This window comes from Cygnus olor, chromosome 7, assembly GCF_009769625.2.
Source record: "Cygnus olor isolate bCygOlo1 chromosome 7, bCygOlo1.pri.v2, whole genome shotgun sequence".
NCBI lineage: Eukaryota > Metazoa > Chordata > Aves > Anseriformes > Anatidae > Cygnus > Cygnus olor.
In genome coordinates this window covers 6,846,455-6,872,440 of record NC_049175.1, presented here as the reverse complement: position 1 = coordinate 6,872,440, position 25,986 = coordinate 6,846,455, and the positions used below count along the sequence as shown (strand labels likewise).

Below are 25,986 nucleotides of genomic sequence, written 5' to 3'. Positions count from 1 at the left end.
GCAAATGTGATACGCTGCTGGTATTTTGTGTGCTGTGTATTCAAGTCTGTGGTATAGATGTTGCTCATTCCAAAATTATTTTTTCCAGTAAAGTAGGTTCCTACCTGAACACCTTTGCATTTAGCAGGCCTTTATTAGAGTGAGTATTGTGAACATGTTGGCTGCTTTTCTTTAAGGTCTTAAATATTTTCCACAACTAACCTTGTTCACTTCATCAGTGATGAATCAGATAATGCAAGTCAGTCACAGGCAAGCTTTCCAGCGGTGGTTCAGCATCTGACTCAGGTGCAATTGACATAAATAGAAATCTTATGCATCAGACCCTCAATAGTCCTTTTGATGCTGAGTTAAGCTGACTTTCTAATAGTTCACTGGGATAGTATGGGGTGATGTATGGTCCAATACGGCTGCTAAGTTCAGTTAGTGATAAACAGTTTTCTTTAAGCAAAGAGGAGGTGAAAATGAGGAATAATTTAATACGTTTAATAGAATCAAGCAAAGCTGTATTCACTTCCTTTCCCTCTTTCTTATGTAAGACGCGACCTCACATCATGTATTCCTGTGAAGTCAGTGAAAACATGCAGAAGATATGAGGTTTATCAAAGGCATTTATTAGCTCCTTAAATTATGAAGTTGTTTAACGATCCCTTTCTACTTTATGCACTATTTCAATAGCTACTTGCTGTTTCAAAATCCAGGGAAAAGGTCTTTCATTCAATCTGATGTTATCTTACAGCCTCACATTTTGAATTCCCAGCAATCTCCTCTCTCCATCAATAAAACATCCATTTCATTACACCTTCTCATTTAAGAATAATTCACTAGTTACTAATCTCTTTGCAAGGAACACACAGAAAAAGATCTGATATATTCTTGCCAGATGTCCCTATGGATTTCATAAGACTCTATGGATTTGGTAGGAGCATATTAATCTTTGTAAAATATGCATTGGTACAAGCACAACAAAAAAGGTGCAGTGCAATGATAACACAGCACTCATGCACTCTGAATTTTCTCCAAGCAATCAATGCAGATTACTGACATCCTTTTTTATATTCACAGCAAGAACTTCACTAAATTGACGTATTATTATTCCTTTGCCTTCCTAATCCTTTCTTCTGATTCAGGTTTACCCAAATCATCTTTGACTTCTTATATTGAAAAACACCTTTTAAATAAATATACCATTTCAGCAGAAGCAGGCTGGAAGTGTCACCACATGGGGCTCCAGTTCAGCATCACAGAGACGTGTGGTAACCTCGGTTCTCACTGGACATACTCCTCGGCAAGTGAAGGAAACCAGAAAGCATGTTGTCTGGAGACCTTCTAGTTGAACTTCTGCACATTTGTTTTGATCTGGAAGCAGTGACTGGGAATATGTCCCAGACTGTAAATAGGCACTTGGTGCTGGCCACAGGAGGGATGATGCAGGGGATGAGCCCACGGAGCAGTTTGCTTACAGGTGTTAGCCCTTTGCCTGCAGCAACATACCAACCTTTTTCCTCAACACAGTCCAGCAGTTTAACATGCCTCAGAATCTAATTTTCTTGGCAGCACTGTTTGGAGAAAGAAGCGGTGGTGAAAGCCTGGGGATGGCCAAGGAGGCTTGGGGTGGAGGCAGGAGAAAGTGGCCGTGCTTGTGGCAGCCCCAGGGCTGGTGAGGAAAGCCAGTGTGGTGCTGGGACAAAATCCCCTCAAAAACATACAGCTCCCCCATGGCAAGGGTGTGATGCTCCCTGGGTCTTTCGCACCGTGCCATGCCCTGGTCTCTGCACCATGCAGATGCTCGGGACCAGGCTGCGGCCGGAGCCTGCACACTGCTGTGCTTCAGCCATTGGAAGGATGAAAGTCGGTGAAGAGTTGCAAAGCATCACATTTCTTTCCTACAGTTTGTGTTGTCTCTCTAGAGGTGGGTAGCTTAATTCATAGTAAATTGAATACATATTTGATAAACACATGTATTCACTTAGGCTAGAAAATTAATAATGTTACTAAAACATTAATCACATCCTACCTTTATGAATCTGTGCTGGATACAACAGTCATGATCCTTATCAAATATATGTAATTGTTGCCTTGATCTGTTGCCCATCTTTCAAAATGTATTTTAGGCACCAAGAAATAATATATTTTGTTTTCAGTTAGTGCATTAATTTTAGGGTCATATGCATATTCACAATATAATGAAATACGCTATCACTGCGTGCCGAATAGTGGCAAATTTCAGGACTTTGAAGGAGGAAGTAGTCCTACACAGTATAGGATATACCTAACACTGTTTGTTAAGCTTGCCCTGCAGATCTCAGGCCTTCCCACAGCATGCAGAATAATAACTCTTTCAGGAATTATAGCTCAAAGACCACTGCCCAGTTCTCAGAAGAAATTCAGCTTTCAAGAGGGGCTTTAGTTGTATTGAGAGGATTTGCGCACCAGCTCTCTTTCTGCATACTGTTGCTCTTGTAAAGGAAAAACGGGGATCTGTCTGGATCATTCCTCAATGAGTTTATGCTACTGACCAGGTATGTAAGTGGACTTCTAGGCCATGTATGGCAAAACCACCTCATTTTTCCTGTCACTGTGGTCTTGTATATCTTGCCTGTCTTAGCAGTCTTCTACCAGCATGCCTCTGTAGGGATGTCCCAAGAATTTCTGCTAATTCTTCTAAATTCTTCTAGGGAACCTCCTTTGGCAGGGGAGAGTTGGACCTGATGATCTTTTGAGGTCCCTTCCAACCCCTACAATTCTGTGATTCTCTCCCAAATTAAGCCTGAATTCTGCATAGCTTTCCTTGACTTCTCTATAAGACCTTTTTACAATGAGAGGGATTCATCATATCTAAATTATTCCACATAAAAAAAAAAGAAGGAATGTGCATATTATCTAGTCTAAACTAGGCTTCCTCTACTGTTACCAAAGGCAATGGGCAGCTCCCAGCATCACCAGTCTCAGGGCAGGACAAGATGTGCTCTGGAGACACATCTTCCTCTTCACTGACTGTTGAGAGAGCCCAAGGGCTGGTTCAGATTGGTGCCTACCTTCAGGAGGCTATTTTAAGGCGCAGTCCAATCATTTGTACCAAACCATAAAAGATTTGGGGCTTTCCACTTCTTTTGAAGCCTGAGGTTAACTTCAGTCATTGCCAGCTCCTGTCTTCTTTAGGCTTCTTTCTTCTCCTGGAGGCTTCTACAGAAACCTGACCAAATACGCATTGTTTACAATGGATGTATCAAGGCCTTTTGTGTTATCTAAGTGCACATTTTAGTGCACATTAGGGATGATCGATAGAATTATTTGTAAACCATGCTTGCATGGTTTCTACTACATTTCCCTAAAATAAATGTTATTTAAAAAAAAAAAAAAGATTGACTAATTGTTTTAGTTTCTTTTACCCAATCCTTTGAGCTCAGTCTAATAAGCAATTTCTTCAAGCTGAGTTCTCTTTTATAATAGAGTGGAACTAGACTTGTAAAAACTACATTATGTTATCTCACAAAACTGCATTAATCATGATGAGGGCAAAGTCTTTACAGGATCATTTGTGCTCTTGTTGTCATCTCTAATGTGAGCACATTGCTGAATTGTTTTTTGCTTTGTGAAAACTCGTGAAAGAGGAGAGGAGATTTCAAAATGTGCCATTTCTGAATGATAGTTCCAGGCCCTCGTATTCAGCTTTCGGTTGCTTCACTCCCGATTTTTTACTCCATCTTTTTATGGAAAAAGGCAATCAATTCCTGAACTGAATCTTTAGTAGGCAGAATCTCTCCATGAAGAGGAAACCTTGATTGGGAAATTACTTTTCAGACAGGAGAAAAAAAAGAAAAGGAACCATATATTACATAGGTATCTTACAGGTAATCTATGAAGTTGGAGCAAGAGAGAATGGGAACAAATTGTTTTGCTTATATGCCTCCAGCAGAATGAAATAACCTGCCAAACACTTTACATAAGGCATTAAAGCAAACATAAATGTTGATTTTAATACTTTAATGGATGTGTTTACTTAATAGTGTAGAATTGCCTAGAATTGTTGATATTAAAATACAGGCACTGAGGAGTAAACCACCAAGAAGACAGGAAGAGGCACTTTGTATCTTTTTCCCTATATATTGGTTAAAAAGCTTAATGTCCATTATTACAGATGATTAAACTCCCCTCGGCGGACAGGGTCCTTCCAAAGACCTTGCACATACCTTCACTCTTGTGCAAATTTCTTAGGGAAAGCCCTAACTAAAACTTCATCTCATCATGTATTTTCTGCAGTCTGACGCGCTGCTACTACCTTCTGCTGTTGTCCTTGGAGCATCAGCCTTCCCCATGTTTCTTCTGGTCTGAGTGGGACTGTAGGGCCACTTTCGCCCAAGCAAAGATCCTTGAGAGTAAAATGAGTTTTTTCTGAAGACAGATCTGCACAGATTTAATATTACTGCATCTGTGATCGGTGTCAGGCTGGGAAAGTCAATGCTTAGAGGAAGCTCCTGATCATTGTAGGCTTCCCTCATCTTCTGAGCTTTCTTTTTCACTCTTGTTTTGGTAAGGATAGGTCAGCACAATTAGGCCAGTTATATATCTTCAAGGGTTGAACAAATGAAGGATGGGTCGTAACAGAAATCAGAAAGACCAAAGCGCAGTACTTTTCCTTCTGAGCTGGTACCTCCCTCTGTGGGTCAGTAAGACAGTTGTGGGGGTGAGGAACTACCTGGGGCATGCTCTCATTTTCTGCTGTTATCATCCAAAGACTCCCACTCTTGTTTCATACAGCTGTAGTAAGCAGTTAAATGATCGTATTTGAAAAAAAATGTATATAATGAAGTATTTAGTCCAAGAATGATCATAGTACTGTAATTACATGAGAAATTCTCCTGTTATGACCCCACCAAATGTGTATATATAAATACCTTGCATCACTGAGTAGATGGAGTGGAGCTTATTGCTCTGAGAAGAATAATGTTAAGAAAATAAAATACCCCAGGGCAGAAGCTTTTATTTTCCCTTTCCTCCTACCTTTTTTCCCTTCTTCTGTTTTCTTCTTTCTTTTTTTTGTTTTCTCTTCTATTTTTCTTGGTCCTTGTGTGTAAGACTCGACTTGCAGCTTCCAAGAAGTTTACTAGAACTGCCACAAGGGCATGTACTTGGCCTGTGAAATCTCGAGACTGTAGGCAGGTAAATCAGAGTAGGAAAGCTGGTGTTTATCAGACTGGAAAGAGGGCAGAAGGTTACTGTGTAAAACATATTATGCTCCATCTGCATTCAGGAGCCAGATAAAAAGTGCAGGAAGTTTAATTCTTTTTGCATGCCTGAGGAAGCAAAATAAAACAGGCACTGTTTTCTAAGCAGAGGTGACTCTGCAGGGCTTAGACTAATGCTATTAAGATCCAAATCAGAAAAGGTTGTTGCAGTCAGCAACATTACTGCGTGACCCCCTCTGTCATGCAGCTAAGGATACTAAGCCCAAAGTTAGATGATTTTGTTAAACTTCAGGAACCTTACTGGATTTTAGGAAATGAATGTACAAGCTAAAGAAGAGGGACCAGGAACACAAACCTCAAAAAATTTACTTATTTTAGATACATATGTCAAATACGATTATGGTATGTCCAGTCATCAAAACTGACTAACGTGGAATGATATGTGGCTGCTGCAGCCCGAAGAGGAATAGTAGTTTTTTGTTTTGTTTTGTTTTTGTTTTCTGTGAGGGAGAATAATGCTGCTAGATGTCACACTCGTGCCATTCTAGGTGTATGTTTTGGTTATTCTATATAGAGCATTTCTATTCTTCTGTTCATAATAACTAGAAAGAAGATTTAAGTCTAGATGTTTATACTTGTGTGTGTGTACATATATACATACAAATATATATATACATGCAATCAGACAGTGATATACTTGATTTGTTTGTATCTTTCTTTCCTTAATTTTGGTTTCATATGCTTCACCAGAGGTACAGATACTGGTCTTAGAGTGCCTACACCTTACTGGAGCTCCCAGGCATTGTTTCAGTATAAATGTGAAATAGTCAGCACTTTGTAAACCATAAATTCCAGCAGGGAGAATTTGCTGCAATGCTTCTCTTTTCCTGTTTTTCTCTCTCCCCTGCTGCTACGTGTAAAGTCAAGAAGGCTGGCATAGCAGAAAGCCGATAGATGACTATAGCACGTATGCTCATTTTGAGCCGTGTAGGTCTTCCTGTGAGTTTAACAAACTAATCAGAAACACTGGTATCCCCAGAAAGATTCACACTGTGCAACTCAGTTGTGTTGTCACATTTGGTGTTTGTCTGTTTGTTGTTTTTGACAGTAGGTGGGTTGGAGGTTTTATAGTAGTTAAAGCTTTTACTGATACAGAATTATACATACTTTCTGGGTGTTTGTTTGTGGGTGGAAACATCTTCCAGCTTCCATCTAGTGGACAACACAACACAGTCACTTTCTCATCAGCTCTCAGACTAGTAGCTTTGAAGACAGCCTTGCAGAGGGCTTTTAAGAAAGAAATACTTAGTTAATCTGGAGTTTTCCCTCGGTGAGTGAGTTCACAGAGAGTTTGTCCCTGAGAATTTTGCTCTGGGGTCCTGTATGCCTGATGCAAGAAGCATTTGCCTGTTCCTGTGGGGCCTTTGGAGATGAGGAGTAGAAGAGCTGTGGTTGTGGTGGCCTCTCCTCCCTTAAGGTGGTGGGACAGGAGTTAGTGTCACCTCCTCCACACCAGGGCCAAGCTTGCCTTGCGAGCGACTGAGGGCTTGAAGAAATCATTTTCCTGTTCCCAGAGGTAATGTGTGTGACAGTGACAGGGACACCCACCACATTAAGTCTATGTCATGACAAGACCTACCAAGGTGTGTGAGCCCAAAGTGAAGGGGGAGGGAGATGCAAGGTTTCTTGGTGAGCCCCTCCATCTTCTGCTGGAATTCACTTTATTGAGCATCGCTGGTTGCGATGTGGCCTTGTGAAGCGGCTTCTGCACAGACAGAAATGGGTCAAATGCTGCCTTCACGAGGGAGGTCCCCCCCGCATTCATGTCCCCCTTGGGTTAGAGGTCTGTGCTCACTTCTGCTGCTCTGTACTGGCCATAACAACCAAGTTAAACATGCACAAAAGAAACACCACTGGAAGACTTTTATAGCCCAATGCTGGAAACCGTTAAGGTTTCTTTTATTTCTTCAGCAAGCCTAGGGATCTATTAATGACTTCAGTCCTATAGGTCTGGAGAAGCTGCCTTCACTGGCATTAAGTGCAAGATCCAATTTAGAATGATGTAATGCATTAACGTGCTCTCGACTTGCATCAGTGGGAAGGATTTTCCACTTTACAAGATATGCCCTGCCAGAAGCTTCTTGGAGATGCATTTACCTAATGAAATTGATTTAGCATCTGGCCTGTGTTGCCTGCTAATAAAACCTTTCAGACAAAATCATGATAATAAGGTATTTTATGGCTTTCATTTATGATAAAATATGCTGTTTTATTTGCTTTATGCCATCTTTCTCTGAATATTTGGAGAAAAGAAATAAATTCTGTCCAGTGGCCGTATTAAAAAGGAATGACTCAGTAGAGCATGCTGAGCTTGTCACTTGAGTGTTGCTCTTGAGCTCCTGAGTAAAATCAACTGGTAAAACATTTCTGGTTTCAGAAAATCTACATGGGAAAAAAGTGGAAACTGTAATATCAAGTAATTAATTTTACTAAGAACAAAACCAAAATTATTCTCTAAATTATACCCCATACAGTTTTGAAAGACAGGAAGGATTGCCATGTGCTGAACTTCACTGACTGTTACTGTCAGTAGGTTTTGACCCCATTTGCTCTGCACTTACTGACACCACAAATTTAAGCAGGGGATCTGGCTATTCTCTGGCAAATGCAAAACAAATTCTTAAACCTCTGCTGAATGACACCACCTCCTTCTTAGAACTATTGTTTTTTTCCAGATCATATTTTTAGCTTGAAGCAGAGAGGAAACTCTTTACTTCCTAAGTAGCAGCAAGGACAACTATTTCTGTCAATTGGAGAGCATAACCGTGTCCATGGAAGTGAACAGCCATCGCCTCACCAAATGAATTTCTGTAGTTTCCTCGTGGTGAGGCCCATCCTACTCTCTTGACCACTCAGATCAAGCCTAACGGGGTTGTATCCATGGCTTGATGTGTAACCCATCATTTGCACTAGTGATCATGTGCCGATGAAGGAATATAGGGGAATGTAGCAAATGGAGAGCAAGACCTTAAGTATGTAGGTGCTGATAAAACAGAGCTATGTTGTTAGTTGACTGGTCCTCTTCTCTCCCTTTTCCACATGTCTATGACATACCTGCACGTATACTCCAAGGTGAGAAACATGCTAATATTAGCACTTTTATTTATTTTGTTTTATTAATCTTTCAGCCTACCACAGGTCTTTCTCTTTCTTGTTCAGAGGCAAGTTGGTTGTATTAACTAAATAGCAGCTTTCTTGACAAAGTATGTGGCATTAGCAGTTGCTAATGCATGCTTTTTTGCTTGCTCTTGTTTATTATAAATTAAGTTTACTTCTACTGCTCCCAGTATCTCGTTGTAATTTAAGGTGTTTCATTTATGAGGCAAAATTGAGGCTAATGAAAGCAAATCTTACCATACAGTCACTGGTTACTATCTACAAGGTTATTATTCCAGAGCTGCAGTGGAGGGAAACCACTTTGTCAGATGCACCGAAGACACTAGAGACAGGATGTTAATTATGTGGTATTGCTTTTTCGAGTAGAATTTAACTTCAGTGTGGAGAGAGATGTTTCAGTCAATGCTGCAAATACTGAGCTGAGGCAGAATCCTGGGCAGCAAGGCATGTTGACCAATGAGTGCACTAAAAAAAACAATGAGCTTGGTCTGAGCTTGGAGAACGTTAAGGGAACTGAGAAATCATTAAATCTAGAAATGGGACCTAATGGAAGTTGATGAGAAAACAACTATGGATATTTAAAGAGCAGCACTGCATCATGTTCCTATCTCTTCAGAAATAAATAATGGGATACTTGAATTTCTCTTTGAAGAACAATAAATGTAGAATGTGAAAATAGTATGGAGACAAATAATCCTTTGGGCCATCCTCTTAGTAAATGATTTCTACAAGCCTTAATTAATTATTGGAGTTACTTGTGAAAAAAGCTTATGTGAAACTATGGCACCATAAAATGTCTGTTTAATATTTAGCCCCAAACCACATCTAGATTACCTTGAAACTCTGAGAGTTCATTACCCAGAATTATTGAAAAATTGCCAGTGTAATTTAAGAATTAATGAAAAACACGGGATGAATTCTGCATGATAACAACAATACGACAAAAATCATGGTAAGCAACCTTTGTTAGGACCAATGCCTTATTCTGCTTCTGTAACATACATACTCGTTAACTTTCAGGCAGTTTGTATGTTGGAACAGATATGTGCAGGTTGCTGCACTTCTGACTAGTAACTTCTGTTTCTATATTTGAAAGGAAAACCAAAAGCAGGAGGTCTGCAACAGGAGCAATGTTGGAAAGGAGAGGTCGGAGGTGAACTCTTGAGCTGGAGCTACCTCAGCCAGTTTATCCTCCTTGCACAGGCGGATCCTCAGCCCAGGCAGGAGAGCAGGTGGCGGTGGGGAAGCAGGGGAGACTTGAGGGTAGTTACACCATGTAGCCTTTTGCAGGCAGCTAAGCCAAAGAACTGGGCTCTTTCAATTTCCTGTTTCCAGTGGGAACAGAGACCAACTTCAGCAACAGGCACCTCAGGTTGTCCGTGTTGCACTTGCTCTGAAAGACCCTGACCATCTTTACAGCTACCTAGGACCAGTTAGTCTAGTTAGGGATCTAAGATGGCTGCACAAGTTTGGGTTGCATGAATGCCTTACTTTTCCTCCATGGGACTGCAAGTTAGGAAGACTAGAAAAAATCTACACAAAGATCTGCATGGCTGGCGAAGAGATTTGAGTTTTGAGGAGTAACATCCACAGCAGCTCTTCAAAACACATCTGTCTCTCATAGCACTCTCAGGTGGAAGCTTTACATGTTGAAATGTTTTTTTTTTTTTTTCTTCTAAACTATAAAATGTATTTTGAGCTAGATTGTTCCTATTTCCTCCTTGGCTTTTTGGCAGTTCATATGATTTGATTCTCCCATGTATCTCTGGAGAAGGGCAGCTGTATGTACAACCAGACTTTTAAAAAGGTGCAGAGCTGTAGTTCTCTCCCTGGGAAATCTGAATTTAGATAGTCACCTATATTAGGAGGGCAGAAGAATCTGTGATGGGCACTTTTTCTGATCAATGTGACTATAATTAAGATCCAAGAAAGCCTAATCTTTAGGGAAAATCTTTGTGGTTGTAATTTCTTTCCCTTTCTCCTCTGACTTTAGGTAAAGAAGAGGGAAGCCAGGAAGTGGCTGGTGCTGAAAGGCCAATGGGTCGCCAGGTGGTTTCTGCCTCAGCCAGCTACGTTTGATCCCACCGCCCCATTTCTTTGGGAGAATCTGATAGCAGAGCTCCTATTGATTTAATGGGGTCCAGGATTTTGGTCGAATTGCTCTTGTTCTGTGCTGGAATGAGGCATCTGGGACTCTCCCCTGTAACGGCGCTGGGCACTGTGGCTTTCCTGCACTCCAGAACTATAAGTGAAACATTTTCCTAAAGCATCTCTGAAGAGTTGTGTCTGGTTAGTGCTTTATTGCTAGCTGTTCAGCTCCATTTAATCACTCCTTGCTTCTGTTATGTTTTTAACCTGTGCTTTCTGTTTTGTGTCTGACATAGGGGTCAGTTTTTCTGCCAAAGCTGTTATGCAGTCTGACTGGGAAGAGGGGGAGTAGCAATCTGATCCAGTTGAAAGTAATCAGCTCTTAGTTTCTCCAGAGGTTTTTACTTTTAAGGGAGCATTTTGCATTTGTGGTGCGAGTGATTTACATACTTTCACACTCATCAGAAAATAATAGCCCTTGTAAGCATGAGATGTCCTTGCTAGGATGAATTCTGTTCCCATCTCAAATATCAGCCTCTTAAGCTTTACATTTTTGCATATTTAGGCTCCATTTTTCTCACACGTAGTGGGTTCTTTGGAGTCAGATGAAGACTGCTGAAAACATGGGTCATCTCCATCAGGACAAAATAGTTTGACATCCAGACCTGGGCTGTCATTAAGATAGTGCTGAGTTTTTCTTAGTATTCCAGAAGCTCTGCTGTGGCTCTGCATTGGGTGGCATTCCCCAAAATGGTCCCTTATCCAGGCGTTGCTGTGTCAGCATGTCAGAGCACAGTGCTCAGCCCTGCAGGCCTGATAGGAACTGAATTATGTGGGTTATTCATTGTTTATTAACATCAGGCATGTTGGCAACAGTTCAATAATTGTTTGGTCAAACTCAGATTTTTTTAAAGAAAATAAAAGCTTTTAATAGTATCACTGCAGAATATTTTCAATATTCTTCTACGCGAGGCTTACATTCCATAAGCACAAAAAACTGTTCTTAAATATTCCCAAAGTCACTGTGAGGAAGTACATTATTCCTAATTCCTGGTCAGATAACAGTTATCTTGCCACTTATGCAGGTCCATCCCAAAACCTGTGTTTGCTTTTTTCTCACGCAAGAGCCACGAATTTCCTGAGGAGTGTGGTTTGATGGGGCTTCCTGAGGGAAGCAATGCTGTCAGTACAGTTCCAGGAAGCAATAAGCACCTTCATGGAAATAACTCAAGTCCCCATCCTTAATCCCTGCCTATCCTTTTTTATCTGATGGACTCAGCGAGGGCTGGAAGATCACAGCGCGGCTGAAAACGAAAGGGAGTTAACAAGATGTGAGCAGTCAATGGATACCATAGGCGAAACCCTGCACATTGCCTAGTGCCCAGGTGTCCTTCCCATGCACAGGTAGCCATGTGGATCGCGGTGAGTTTGCTCTGCTGCTTAATGCTCGGAGGGCTGCTGCGGGCGGGCGGCTCGTGCCCATCGCAGTGCAGCTGCGCCTTTCACAGCCTCAGCGAGGGGACGAAAGCCAGGTATGCCAATACTCTCCCCAGGGGGTTGCCGCTGTTTCTCTGGCTGTTGGGGGTTTTATTTCTTCTCTGCAAGGATGCTTAGAGAAGAAAATATTGTGTCCAGACTTCGTGTCCATTATTTTTCCAGTTGCTTTACACTCTAGCTTTATTTGCAGAGGATTAGCTTCTGAAAACACAGTAAGCTGATTTCAGAGAAAGCGTTTGGGCATCTCCTCTGTGAGAACAGAATCGACATAATTACTGCTGGTGCAACAGCAAAAAGAAATAAAATTTAAGCAACATTTTATTTTTTTGCCTGTATGTTGAATATGCTGGGTAAGGCTTTATTCTGCTCTGCTGGTCTGTTTCTAAAGTATAACCAGATTTGGTTTATATTGGGTACCAACAACTGCAATCCTTTCCATTTACTTAAAAATCCATTGGTTGAAGATTTTAGGCAAAGTGATCAAGTCTAGATGACAGTGAACACAAAAGGTAGATAATAGTAATAAAAATAAAATAAGACTGTTCCAATCTGAGAAACTTTCAGTTAAAAAGGAAGATAAGACCAGAAGGGCATCTGCTTTGGAATGCAGCGCCATTATACAGAGATTTCACTGGAGGAGTGTAATCAAAAAATCTTTCTGAAGTGTAATCATGAAGTAATGATCTGACTTAATGAGATACAGGCTACATTTTTATAAGGTGTGGTTCACAGTAGAGGAGGTTTTGTGGCAGAGTATTTGATAACTCTTTTGGAAGAAATATTTTTTCTAGGCAAGATGACAGTACAGAAATGAAAGGCTGTCCCCTTTATTTTGGATCCCCATGAAATGGATCTGCTTTTTTATCTCTTTAATGGTGTTATAGATTTAATACCAGAAACTTTCCCAGTAAGAAGCGTGGTAGAGACGCAAATAGTCTTCGATTGTTAAAAGGGAGTATGATAGCAGGAGAGCCTATTATTGCTCCATAAATGTCACAGTTCCCTATGCAATTTCCTTTCAGTGACTGGAAAAACCTACCGTATGTTTTGGTAAGATACATAACAACGCAAATGCTCATTAGTCCCTTAAGGAGCATAATGTCACTTTTTATTTTTTTTTTTTTATTAAGATTCCTACTTCTCACTGGTAGGAGATTATCCTATAGATTAATTGTTTAGTGCTCACTGACATAGTTTAGGGACACTGTGAGAAGCATCAGAGCACACTGTTTTACTGTGATAGTGTCTCTGTTACTGAACATTTTGTGTCATGCCTACACAATGTTTTATTGAAAGAAGATTTCTGGCTTTTTCTTATTGGATATCTTTTTTTCTTCCTCAAAATCTCAGCTTTCAGCTGAGGGTGGGCAGGATTTAATGCCACAATAAAAGTGCTGGATGACAATGATATTTTGATTATAAATTAATAATTCTAACTGGCGGCTCAAATACCATTTAACTCTGGGACGTTATTCATTTTTGCTGATAGTAGAGGAATAATTACTTTCAGCCAAAACCAATCAGGTTTTGGCAGCTTTGTAAAATTCTATTTATCAGCCAGGCAGTGTGATAAGAAAATGGTACTTGACTGATCATATTACATTTCTTGAAGTATTTTGTTTAGCATGTGAAGTGAGACATGCCTGTCTAACCTATTAACTTTTGTGAGGTAGTTTTATGTTTTGTTAAGAACTTGCCTTTCTCTTTTTGCTGGTAGGCAAATTAAAGTGCAGGCTGAGACACCTATTTCATCTCCTTTCATTTCTCATGGTTATTCACAATCCCGTATCTTGGCAAAGTCACAGTTTTTTATATGAAGACTGCAAAATGGTAGCATGGGGTTTTCAGGAAGATTCTAGAGATGTGAAATGGGAAGGAATGATTAAGACCCGTGAAGCTGTCTTGCTTTTAGCATAGTATTTTCAATAGAGTTAATTTTCTGCGCTTTTGCTCACATAAACTGTACATGCTTGCAGTGAAGTGACTCTTGCCATCCCTACAAATCTCCCAGTTTCACAGTAAAGCAGAACTTGCTGTAGTATATTACCAGTGAGTTGACTTTCTTATCCTCGCTTCGTGAGCAGAGATCCTATGCTGTATTTAGACTATGTTACTTCCTCCCATCCCATACTTCATGCACCAGTGAAGGCTTCTTTTCATATGTCTTTTAATGTTCAATTTACGGATTCTTGTATTTTAAGATACATTAGCATCCTCTGTTGCGCATGACTGTTGACACTGCTGTCTATCATAAGGACCCTTGAAAAAACGGAAAGAGAAAAAAGCAGGAACACTATATGGGCCAGAATCAGATTCGCAGCACTCCAGGAGAGTGCTGCAATCTCTGCAGTCAAAAGCTGTGTGTACATATGAATTACTGCAAGCTGATGTACTTATGGTGATGGTTTAGAGATCAGCAAGTAAGAAATTACAAGAATAAAGCCTGTGAAAAAAAGAAAGGCAGATAAAATCTTGTATTATAATAAACTTTCACAAATGCCTCAAAATACAAGAAAGTTGCATCTGTGTTTCTTTCCCCCCCAGGACAGTGCTGTGTAATGACCCAGAGATGACCCTCACCCCCGTGAACATCCCTGTAGATACGTCCAAGCTTCGAATAGAAAAGACAGCCATCCGCAGGGTGCCGGGGGAGGCTTTCCATGGGCTTCACAACCTAGAGTACCTCTGGATGCCCTATAACTCCCTGGCCAGTCTCAGCAGGATCACCTTCAAGGGTCTCCGTCGCTTGCAGGAGCTGAGGCTAGATGGGAATGACTTAATATCATTCCCCTGGGAAACCCTGGCTGACATGCCACAGCTAAGGCTTCTGGATTTACACAACAATGAACTTACCTCAATACCCCCGGACGCTGCTCGTTATGTGAAGAATATTACATACTTGGACCTGTCTAGCAATAAACTGATGACTCTTCCTCAGGCTCTCATTTCTACCTGGGCCAACCTGCAGGCTGTTCCTTACTTCCCCAACGATAACTCCAAGATCATCTTAGGTAAGAGTGACTGATTTTGCAGGAAGCAAAATGATAAGAGCTCCACATCTTACCATAGCATTTTCACCCACTGTGGTTACTGCAGCATATACACTGCTAATTTAATGCACTATATAAAGTGTGCGAATGCATTTACACATTAACAAAGTCACTTTATTACACCCTAAACTTTATCACTGGCTTGAGTCTTTCTAACACAAAACTAGTGACCCTTCATCAAGACTTTTTATTTATCAACACTGCCTTTTTTGGCAGGCATACAAATGTGATTAGAGCTCCACATCATTCATGTGCTGTTTTCTAGTAACAGCTAGTATGGAGTTGATCAGTTTTATGCAGCATTAAATAAAAGATGGATACTTATTAAGTCCAAATTAAAAAGGAATACTGCTGAGCATAAAATCTGGGTCAGCACTGCCAGTTTGCCCTAGCGTGTGCCTCCTTCCAGAGTCTCTTTTTTCTCTTCACACAGGATTAAACCCAAGTCTCCCCAAAGCCACTAATGTAGTGCTGTCTCCAAATACAGATATAAAATTACAAGAATCCACTCTTTGGTGGCAATTCTGGGCTCCTCAGAAGTATGGCTCCAGGGCAATAGTGCATTTTTGTGTCAGAGGGTAATACAGATGACTGTCTTGAATCCTCTGAGTTGCAGTATCCCCAGATGAGGTTTTTAGTACATTTACTAGTTCAGGGGATTACTGCTCAGCCTTTTAGCCATAGTATGCTATTTCAAATCCATGTCGGGTTGATGATGATGGTTCAGAGTTGTTGCCATCTGCTGTCTTCATTTGCCATGAGCTGACCCAGTTCCACTGACTGCATTTGATCCATGGTGTGTGTGCAGCTGCAGGAACTGCCTCTACAACTATGGATCTGAGTTCAGGCACTGGCTGATAAGCTCATCAGAAACATTTTCTCTCATTCCAAAAGTGCCCACTGTTCTTGTTCTCTGGATAGATTTTGGGGAAGTGCATTTTTTAAAACTAGACTGCAGTGGAAAGAGATACAGGACTTAAAAAAAAGTATCTTTTAGTGTCCTGAGCAGGTGTTGTTTAAGATTTGACTAGTGTCAGGAAAGAAGCAGGTGTTTCCCCATTTTGTTTTGCCAGGTGTGGTATCAAGATCTTTAAGCCAAAGCTGGCTGTTCGAGATTGCCCATTTTCATCTGTGGCATGACAAGACACCGCCTAGATCATGGTCTTTTCTTTGTTTATTTTTCAGAGTCAAGTTACATGTAAAAGTGTTATTCCATTCAATATGGATGACAACAGTATTTTGTTAGGAAGCACAGATCATGATTTGATGTTCATGGCCAACCTGAGTGTTTGCACAGCCAGCTGCATACAGGTTGCCTGTGCCAGAATCCTAAAAATTTCATGTGGGCAAATGAGTTTAATGCTAAGCTTTGTACGGTAACGTATAGACATGGCACCTTCCAGGTCCCATCCAGCTGACACCCACAGGGACCATATGAAACACATGTCCCTTGCAGGATCAGACTGGGAGGCCACAGCTGCCTGTTTCCATTTTGATCTGCTTATGAGTGTTTCTCATGGAGGCATAAAATCTATGAATAATAAAGATTCAGCTCAGTCCCTTCCTTCATCTAAATTGCATCATTGTGAATCCTCTTCAGGGACTGCTTGTAGACTGCTTCAAGAGAAAGTAGTTTGAGCAGTAGCTTGCTGGCTGATAGTCTGTGCCAAGACTGCAAGGTTTTGTGTGTGAGAATTGCCCGTGTGAGATGCCTGTGAAACAGGAAAAGCAGATCTCAGAGTTAATAATGTAAAGTGTCATGATGGATGGCTCTCCTGATTATTTAATCCATGATGAGTTCTGCACAGTAACTAAAGTGGCAGCAAAGAAAGTTAAAACAATTATTTCACCAGAATATCTGGAGTAAATTGTTATCTAGTGCACAAAGTCAGAAGTAAACAGCTAGCAAAAATGCCATAAAATAACAAACCCAAACTCTTAATTTTAATTCTTTATTTAATTCCCTTAATATGTAAATATATTCATTTATAAGTAGCGTGCTCCTGCTAAGGCCCACCACTTTCAGACTGCCTTCTAAGCCTGGGGAGGATGATGTGCAATGGTCTCAGCAAGAGATTTTTGTCAGCAGAATCTTTAAAACTATTTGAGGCATCAGGGGCTTTTGATCTACCCTGTGTTTCTGTTGACTCTAGCAAATTCAAGCAGCCCCTTGATGCTCTTGGAGCCTTGTGCTGCACCCACCGTGTTTTTGTCAAAACTTGTTTCTTTCTGAAAAGCCAGAGCTTACTGCTGCTGTGCTCCAGGGGCCAGCAGTAGTGGGCACTGTAGCGTGGGCAGACGTTTCTGCTTGCTGGGAATTGAGGGGACACATAGATAGCAGTGCTCCTTATTTTCAGGCAGTTGCCAGCCCTGTCCTTGGGCTGCCTGCAGAAAAGAGGGTGTGAAGCCCCCTTGGAGGGAGGCCTGGACACTGTGCTCCTGTCTTAGGCTTCATGCACATACCTGGAGTCAGGCAGTCTAAAATCCCTAGTGCCAATGCTGCTAGCTAAAGTCATTAGAGGCCAGAAACTGTCCATGAGACTGGCAAATGCGATTATTCGCAAGTAGGTTGACATACAGATTTAATCAGAATGCAGCAGTTTCTCTTTGTGGATATGCATTGCTCCAAGCTCCGATTTCGCTTTTTCAGTACCATCTTCACAGGTTTATTTTTATTTTAGAATTTGAGTTCAATAGGCACACACTGAAAGAGCAGAAAAAAGAAAAAGAGAAACAGTGTGAGACTCTGAAACGAGAGTATGTTCTTTAATACACCCATCCCTTCCTATGTGTATATTCTTAATATAGGTATTGTCTAATAAGTGTCTATACACCTATTGTAGGCCTGACAGTTGGCCTGACTATATTTGGCTAATATTTTAAAAATACCTGGTGAGAGGGATTTTCTAAACTGTATAAGGAAGAGATTGCATAGTATCTTCATAGGAAACCAACCAAATGAACCCACCCCCATGACTCCAGCTTTTGAGATACCTTAACAAGCCATATTTTCTACCTTGTACTGACCAGCTACGGGGGTGCATCAACCTTGGCCAACAGCAACGGGGCACTATCATATGACCCTCCCTGCATTCCCACAAGCACTCTGCAAGGGGCACACTAGGAGCCTATCGCAGTTTGCCCTGCTGAAAAACAGAAACAAAAAGTGCTATTGGAGTGACTTAGTGCTCTGGTTTCTTTTGACAGGTTTGCAAGACAATCCTTGGGCGTGTGACTGCAGTCTGTATGAAATGGTCCATTTCCTAAATTTCCAGTCTCCTAACATAGCATTCATTGAGCCCAGGCTGAAATGCTTCACCCCCCGCAGCCTTGCAGGAGTCTTCTTCAGCCAAGTCGAGCTAAGGAAGTGTCAAAGCCCTGTTGTACATACATCTGTAGCCAAAGTGAAGACCATCCTGGGCAGCACCGTGCTGCTGCGATGTGGGACAACAGGAGTGCCCATTCCTGAACTCAGCTGGAGACGGGCTGATGGGGCACAACTAAATGGCACAGGTATGTTTGGCTTAAGCTTTTCTCCCACATGTGGACTGAGTGACTTAGACCTGCACCTTTCTTATCTACGGTCTGCACAGCAAATGGAAGCTTCTGTGACAGTAGCTCCTTCCTGCTGATAAAAGACCTGAAAAAATAAATTAGTTCAACATTAAGATTCACTATAATTCACTATAGTAACGTGTAATTCACTATAGCATTGTGATTTTCTGTAGACTATAAAATTTTTCACGTTGATGTAAATCTCATCAGATAAATATATGCTATTGCATTAGATGTCAGTTTTGTTGTTGTTGTTGTTTGGTTTTCTTCACAATTGTGGTGGTGATGAGATTACTCAGAGGCTTTTCTGCAAATCTGTCAGACCTGAAGAAATGAAATATGTCCAGCTGTAATAAGAAGCTGTCTTAAGTTAGTTAGTTATTCAGTCACTGAAAGAATTCTCACTGACTTCTTCCATGGGTCTTTGAGAGTAATGATGAGCTACTATTAATCAGTTGGCAAACATCTCTGGAGGAGGGATATTTGACATGAATTCCGCTGGGATTCAAATCTTCTGTGGCAAAGAAAGAAGGTAGCAAACAAGCAACATTAAGGCACTGATATATTAAAAATAAAAACACCACTGAACTGCTGAAGGACACAACACCAGTAAAAATGCCATGCTTCTAAGAAGTGATTAATTCCTGATGGATTGACAAGGTCTCTTGGGAAAATGCTCTGTAAGAGAAATACTGACCAACTTCCTCTTCTGTGCTTACCCTGCTTGTGTGGGGAGTCTTTGGATAACTGCTGCCTTTGTGAGCAATATTTTCATTTTTTCATTTTGGGGGTTGGACCCAATGATCCAGGGGTTGGACTGATGATCTCTTGAGGTCTGTTCCTACCCCTACAATTCTGTGATTCTGTGATTTTCATTCACAAGAATGGTTGGACCCAAAATTGCAAAGTGAGTTGGTCCGTTAGAGTATGGGGAATTTAGGGAAGAAATTTTTGCTACATTTAAGGCAGTTGTCCTTAGCTTTTTGAGGTTTTAGCTCACGTCCTGAACCCTTATTCTTCTAATCCCCCCCAATACTACTGTCACCTGAGCCTGATTGGGAACTGTGGGATCTCAATGTCAAAAGGTTACTGGACTCCTCATTGCAGCAGAAACAGGGAAGAGAGCATTTTTATTTCACAGCAGTGGAACCACCTGTAATAAATATTCTTTTCGGGGGGGATCTTCACAAGTCATTGCTCTTGTGCATGATGTGCAGGATGTATCAGAGCCTCTCCTCATAACGACAATGTCTACCCATCATGCTGCAAACATCTCTCCTACACTTGAAAGACAGCCACAGCAAAAAACAAAACAGAGAATGCTTTTCTGAAAGCGTATGTTGAGTTTACTTTGAGGTACAACTGAGAATGACGTATTTTGTGCCCCTTTCTGTAGACTGTAGCACCTTTCGGTAAAAAGCTGGCTGAAAATATGCATTATTTCTCAGCAATGGCAGCTTCTGTGCCAGTGTTAGAGTATCACTGAATGGTGGTGGTCTGAATAGAGGGGAGTGAGAAACAGCCCACAGCCTACATGTATGAGGAAGTGCCATAGGAAGACCAGTAGCTTTATGGTTTTTAGTATTACCAAACACTGAATAATTAAATGGAAAAGGTAACTTTTTGCTGCTATTGTATTGTATTTCATTGCTGTTGGAATGTGCCCTGGTTGCCAAGGCTGGGTCCTGACCCACATGGGCTTGGGAGAGGTTTTTGTCCTGTCTTACCTTTCCCTTTCAGACGTCTCTCTTGTTTACCTTTCAGGGGGAAAGGGCAGGTAGTACATGCTCATCCTAAGGAGGCTGGTTAAATAATGGAGAATGTGCTTTACCCTTCTGCATGATCCTAGCTCTTTCTTTCTGCATAAGTAGAAAAAGGCAAAAAAATGCTTAGTTTTAGCCTCCTGGTAAACCAGATGAGAAAATCAACACTCATCTGTGTACATATTGCTCACTGGAGCTGTCTACTTTGGTAAGTGATGAGACTTGCCTGTGTTTGCCTTGATATAAAAACCTGTCCAAATTTTACTGTAAAAGGGATATTATTTTTCAGCTACTTTGCTTCATATATTCTAGGCTAGTCCATATATGATTTTAGAAGAAAATCTACACTGCTTTTACTTTCTGTGACTCAGAGGAGTGCATTTAGGTCATGTTACAGCCCACTCCCTCCACTCTTTTAAATATTGTACCTGCATAAGAGCTTTTAAACACTTTTTTTTTTTTTTTAATATAAGAAGTTTAGTTTTCAAGTTACACATCAGTTGGAAGGAAATAGCATGAAATGCTTCACATCTATTTGCTCTGAAGCAGTGTAAATCCTAACATAAACTAATTTTAGCGTTAATGTCATTTTCTTGGAATTACTTGATTTTGTAATGTACTTGGTGGCCAAAATAATGATGATTCTACTGTATCAAGCAGACATTCAGCTAATTGAATCTTAATATTTCACAAAACATGTTAGTAGTTCTATTAACGATCATCTATTTTACATCATTTATTTTACATTTTTCCTTCCTTGCAGTGCACCAAGAGATCTCTAGCGATGGGATGAGCTGGTCTATCCTGGGCCTACCTGTAGTCTCTTACCTTGACTCTGGAGAGTACATCTGTAAAGCAAAGAACTTCCTGGGGGCAACAGAGGCGTTCATATCCCTCATCATCACAGACTCAGAAAGCACGGATGACCCCAGCTCTGGTGCCAAAGGCTCATGGAGCGGGGAAGGTGAGCGGGATGGAGGCAGCTGCCTACAACGACAAGCTCGTAGCAAGGTACGTTATCAACACCTCCACCATGCCTACTCTGGGAGATGGAGCAGGCACTGGAGAGGGCCTCCTCATTCCAGATGGGGCACAAGATAGCAACCCCGAAAACCTGCTGGTGAGCCCACCTACTGGTCAGCAGGAGCTGGAGCGAATTGTGAGGTCCGTCAGAGTGATAGGAGACACTGACCAGAGTGTCACCCTGGCCTGGAAGGCACCTCTGGCAAGGAACACGACAGTATTTAGTGTCCTCTATGCAGTCTTTGGAGAGAGAGACATGCGGCGGATCAATGTGGAACCAGGGAAGACCAAGGTCACCATTTATGGGCTGCTGCCAAAGACCAAATACATTGTGTGTGTCTGCGTGAAAGGGCTGATCCCCAGGAAGGAGCAATGCATCATATTTTCCACAGATGAAGTTGCTAGTGCAGGAGGGACCCAGAAGCTCATCAATGTGGTCGTCATCAGTGTGGCCTGTGTCATTGCAGTTCCCCTGACGCTAGTGGTCTGCTGTGGAGCACTGAAAAGACGCTGCAAAAAATGCCTTGTGAGGAAACCCAAGGAAATTCAAGAGTCCTACGTCACCTTTGAAAGTCTTTCTCCTGGGGCCAAGGCAAAAGGAGTGGAAGGAGAATACTTGACTAGACATACCCTGATGAATCTAACAGGCTGCTGTCTGCCCGATCCAGTGTGGACTCTGAAGCAATACCAAAGATAGAGGGGCAACCTAACGAATACTTTTGTTGACAGTAACTAGGCTGGTCATTGTCTTGATAGATGGAAAGTACGTGTCTCTATATATGACTCTCTGCTCCAACGCTGCAAGCTGTTTTGTCAACATGTGTGTCTCTGACATGCTCTGGAGGAGGATGCGAGAATGTAGATGGTGCGCAAGCTTTACAGGAATGTGTCGTTTGCCCCACTTGGGGTTTGCTGTTTTGTACTCAATGAAAAGCTTCTGCGCTAATGGACTCATTCTCCTGGACCACTCTTATTTTCATAAAATTACACATGCACACTGAGTGTGAGGACATTAAGCAACAATTCTGAGCACACTCTGCTTGGTTTTGTATAGTACCTGCTCTGCAATTTGTTAAGTATTTTAATCTCATCTCTTTTGAGGTTCTTTTGGTTTACAAACAGGAGAGCATTTAATAATTTTAATATAAATATCTATGAATGTTAAGATTGAGAGTCTTACCTTTTGCAATCTGATGCTTATTAGATAGCTAAATGTGGATGTACAGCAACCGTTTATAGTATGTCCATACCAACAGCTTTATGCTCTCAGTTCAGAGAAATGTACAAAGAGATATGACTGAAGAAACAAAAAGCAATTCACTCCTAAGAACACATAATAGAATAAGTTTGAGGATGGCATTTTGGCCCTAATTATTCTTATCATGTACTTGAATAGGACCACCCAGGTTTTTCAGTATCAGGCCTAGCTGTCATTTTCTAGCAGTGTTGCAATTAGTAGAGCATGCTTTGTATCATAGAATCATAGAACCGTGAAGGCTGGAAAAGATCTCCAAGGTCATCTGGCCCAACCATCCCCCTACCACCAATATCACCCACTAAACCAAGTTCTTAAAAATCATACAGTAGCCTACCCTGAAAACTGTGTGCTCTGTAACCATATTGAAAAACCTGCTTCAGACGGTTCTGCAGAAAGCCCCCAGAGCAGCCCTGTCATTACTGCTGGCTGTACTGACAAAATAGTAGTGAAGACCAAAGGGCTCAGCTGGGCACTTGTGGTTTGGTCATGAAAATACCTTGCTCTGTGCCGGGCTGGGGTGGTAGTGCTGCTGGCTGGGCGCACTTTGTCAGTACTTCCAGCAGTGGCAAAGCCTCACTGCTAATGTTTGGGTTTCAAACATTTTGCATGTTTGAGAACCTTGGGAAACAAACAGACAAACAAAAAAAAAACCCACAAACTAATATTTATTTAAATGTACTTTTCTAACCAGGGTGAACTAATCAGTTCTTTAGGTTCTGCAATTATACAGGAATTTGGATCTGTGTACTTATCACAAAGCACTTCCCAGCTGTATAATTTTCCACTCTAGTCCCTTAGGTTTTAATACTGTATATAGTGGTTTTCTATATGTAATAAATATTCTTCATGAAGGAAATGATGGATGTTCTGCCAAATGTTGAACAAGAGGGATCCAGCCAAGTTGAAATGATAACTGATAAAGCCTCAGTCTTTTTGAATTGTTTTGAAATGTCTGTAAATGTGTTGGAAGGTTCTCCACTCACATTCATGTGTACATACAGTGTGGACTAACAAAATCCACTACTTGGAATGGCACTCTGTATGGATTTTGCAAGTCCTTCTTTTCCTGAATGATTTGTTATGTCAGATTACTTGGCCTGAAGGAAAAAACAAGTCGTTTGATCTCAACATAACTACTAGCAACAGGGAGTACATTACAATAGTTTCTGGTAGGACTCTCTGTCCTCCTTACATTCATGATAAGGAACTTCTCTTGTATTGGGAGAATTTTTCAATCCCTGTATATAATAATTCATGCTACTCCTCTCACTGGACTGCCTAAATTGTTAGGATTACAAATAGCATTTTGCAAAATAATGTATTTTAACACAACAGATTAACTGATGAAATAGGTAGCCTGTAATAGATCTATTATTTATTTATACATTTGTGTTTCCTAGGATTGCTTTTAGTCTCTCTCCTCAAGGTGGAACAAAATTTTCTTCCAGTAGGAGTTTTTGGGATGGGTTGAAAGGACTGTTGTTTTACTGAACCTGATTCCTGCCCTCATCTGCAGCAGTAGCACTCTGGGCTGTGCAGAAATCAGCAAAAGGTACCCAGCCTGACGTGGGCCTGGATGGGTAATTTAGCGATGAAGAATCAAGGCTGTCCTAAAGCTCTCATGCAGTGAATGGAGTGGAGCTGCTGCCCAAGGACTTTCACATAAGTGAAGTTTGCAAGAGCCCACTGGGAGCAAGATGCTTGCAGCTGCCTGGAGGCATAAGCTGGGCAATTTAACACATCCAGTCCTGGCGAGGAACAGTACCCGCCTGCTCCAGAACATGGTCTGAAAGTCAGCGATGGGAAAGGCACTGGCTGGGTCAGCGCTGCCACTCTTTGCTTGTGGGGAGGGCAGGAAGGCTAGGTCTTCCTGTGACGTTCACCGTGGATGGGTTAAGTTTTAGACTCTACTGGATATTTTTTGCACTTTGAAAAAATAGCAATCCCAAGTAGAATAAATGTGATTTTCCTTTTCTATTTCATATGGTGATTCTCACTGTCTCAAAGGTGAGGCAAAATATTTTAGCAGCTCAACTACTGCTGCTGCTGCTCCAAAACAAGCCTTCTGTACCAGACTGGTGAGTCACACAGGATAGGCAATAGGTCGAAATAGGTTTGTATAAAACCTGTGTTCCGTGGTGTCAGTCAGAACAGAAACCCTATACATGCTAAACTGCACGTGAAATTTCAAACCATTATAGGTAAATTGATTTTCTGAACGAGTGGAATGCAAATTTTGAAGCTTTGGGTCAGATTTGCACTGGTATGAGGCATGTAACATTGCAGATAAAAACCTCGCTGCATTTTGTTGTTGTTTTAACCTACAGGGTGTTAGGCACCTCCTGTCAGCAGGGTTAGTGCAGGCAAGCTTCACGCTCTGGTCATGACGTGCATGGAGCTGGCTCAGAATTCAAGCAAGGAGAACACTCATCCCTGGGAACAGTTTCTTACTCGGTTAAAGTCAGTCCTTGGACAGAAGTGCTGTAAGAACTGATATATGTGTGTATATATACATATATATATATTTCTTTTTTTTGACACTTCATTATGTTTTCTTTCTCCTTGGAAAATGTTTCCTCTGTTAATAATCTCTTTGTGTCAGCTTTTGAACTGTTTGTTGCCTTTTGGGGTATTTTTCAAATGTTTTGGCACTAAGACAAACAACGTATTCAGAAATGTCTTGGAGTTCAATATTCACTACTTTTACTATTAAACCATTTTAAAATATCTTCTCGGGTTAGTTTCGGACCACTTCATTAACACTTAGGAATAAAGTTGCTGTCTACCTGCACTAAACAGGAGGTTGTGCTGGCTGTCTGCTGCCACTACCGGGGCCTGGGATGAGCGCTTTAGAGAGCAGTACAAGACACTACTCAGTGGACACTGTGTGTGACACAAGCTCCTATCTCTCTTTTGATACTTAATTTGTAAATAAGACTGGTGAAAAATTAAAAAAAAAAAAAAAGTGTCAAAAAGAAGGTAATAGTGTTTTAAGAATGGATCCAAATAGCTCTAAACTGTTCTGGAAAAATAATTATTATTTCTTTTTATTAAAAGGATCTTGAGAAAAGCAACTATCAAAATGAAAGAAGTGATCAGAATACAAATAAAATGATGTGCCAAAAGTGATTTTAAAGGAGTACAGCAAGTAGTTGAAGTGCATGAAGAAGTGTAAAAAAACTATTTTATGGCTTTTAAAAATAGTTTCCAAAACATCTTCAGAAGTGTCCAGGTTATCTGGTGAGTAGGTCCAGACAAAAGGATAAGGTATGCTCTGAATTGTAATGTCTCTGCAAATATTTTGAATGGAACGTGTAAAAATTCCACAAATGCAGAATAATGTCCAGGTTGACAAATACCTTATTTCCATAACATGATTTAAGCATGTT

The 25,986-nt window shown here is 41.0% G+C and overlaps 1 protein-coding gene across 1 annotated transcript; it reads left to right on the top strand.

Moving 5' to 3' along the window:
- The first annotated feature begins 11,594 nt into the window (after positions 1-11,594).
- On the top strand, positions 11,595-25,527 carry LRIT1 (leucine rich repeat, Ig-like and transmembrane domains 1). The gene is given in 6 exon segments (XM_040564057.1): positions 11,595-11,983; positions 14,493-14,959; positions 18,206-18,511; positions 21,080-21,273; positions 21,275-21,965; positions 21,968-25,527. Coding segments are annotated over 6 exon segments (1,878 nt in total). The 5' UTR covers positions 11,595-11,861; the 3' UTR covers positions 22,066-25,527.
- Positions 25,528-25,986: the final 459 nt, after the last annotated feature.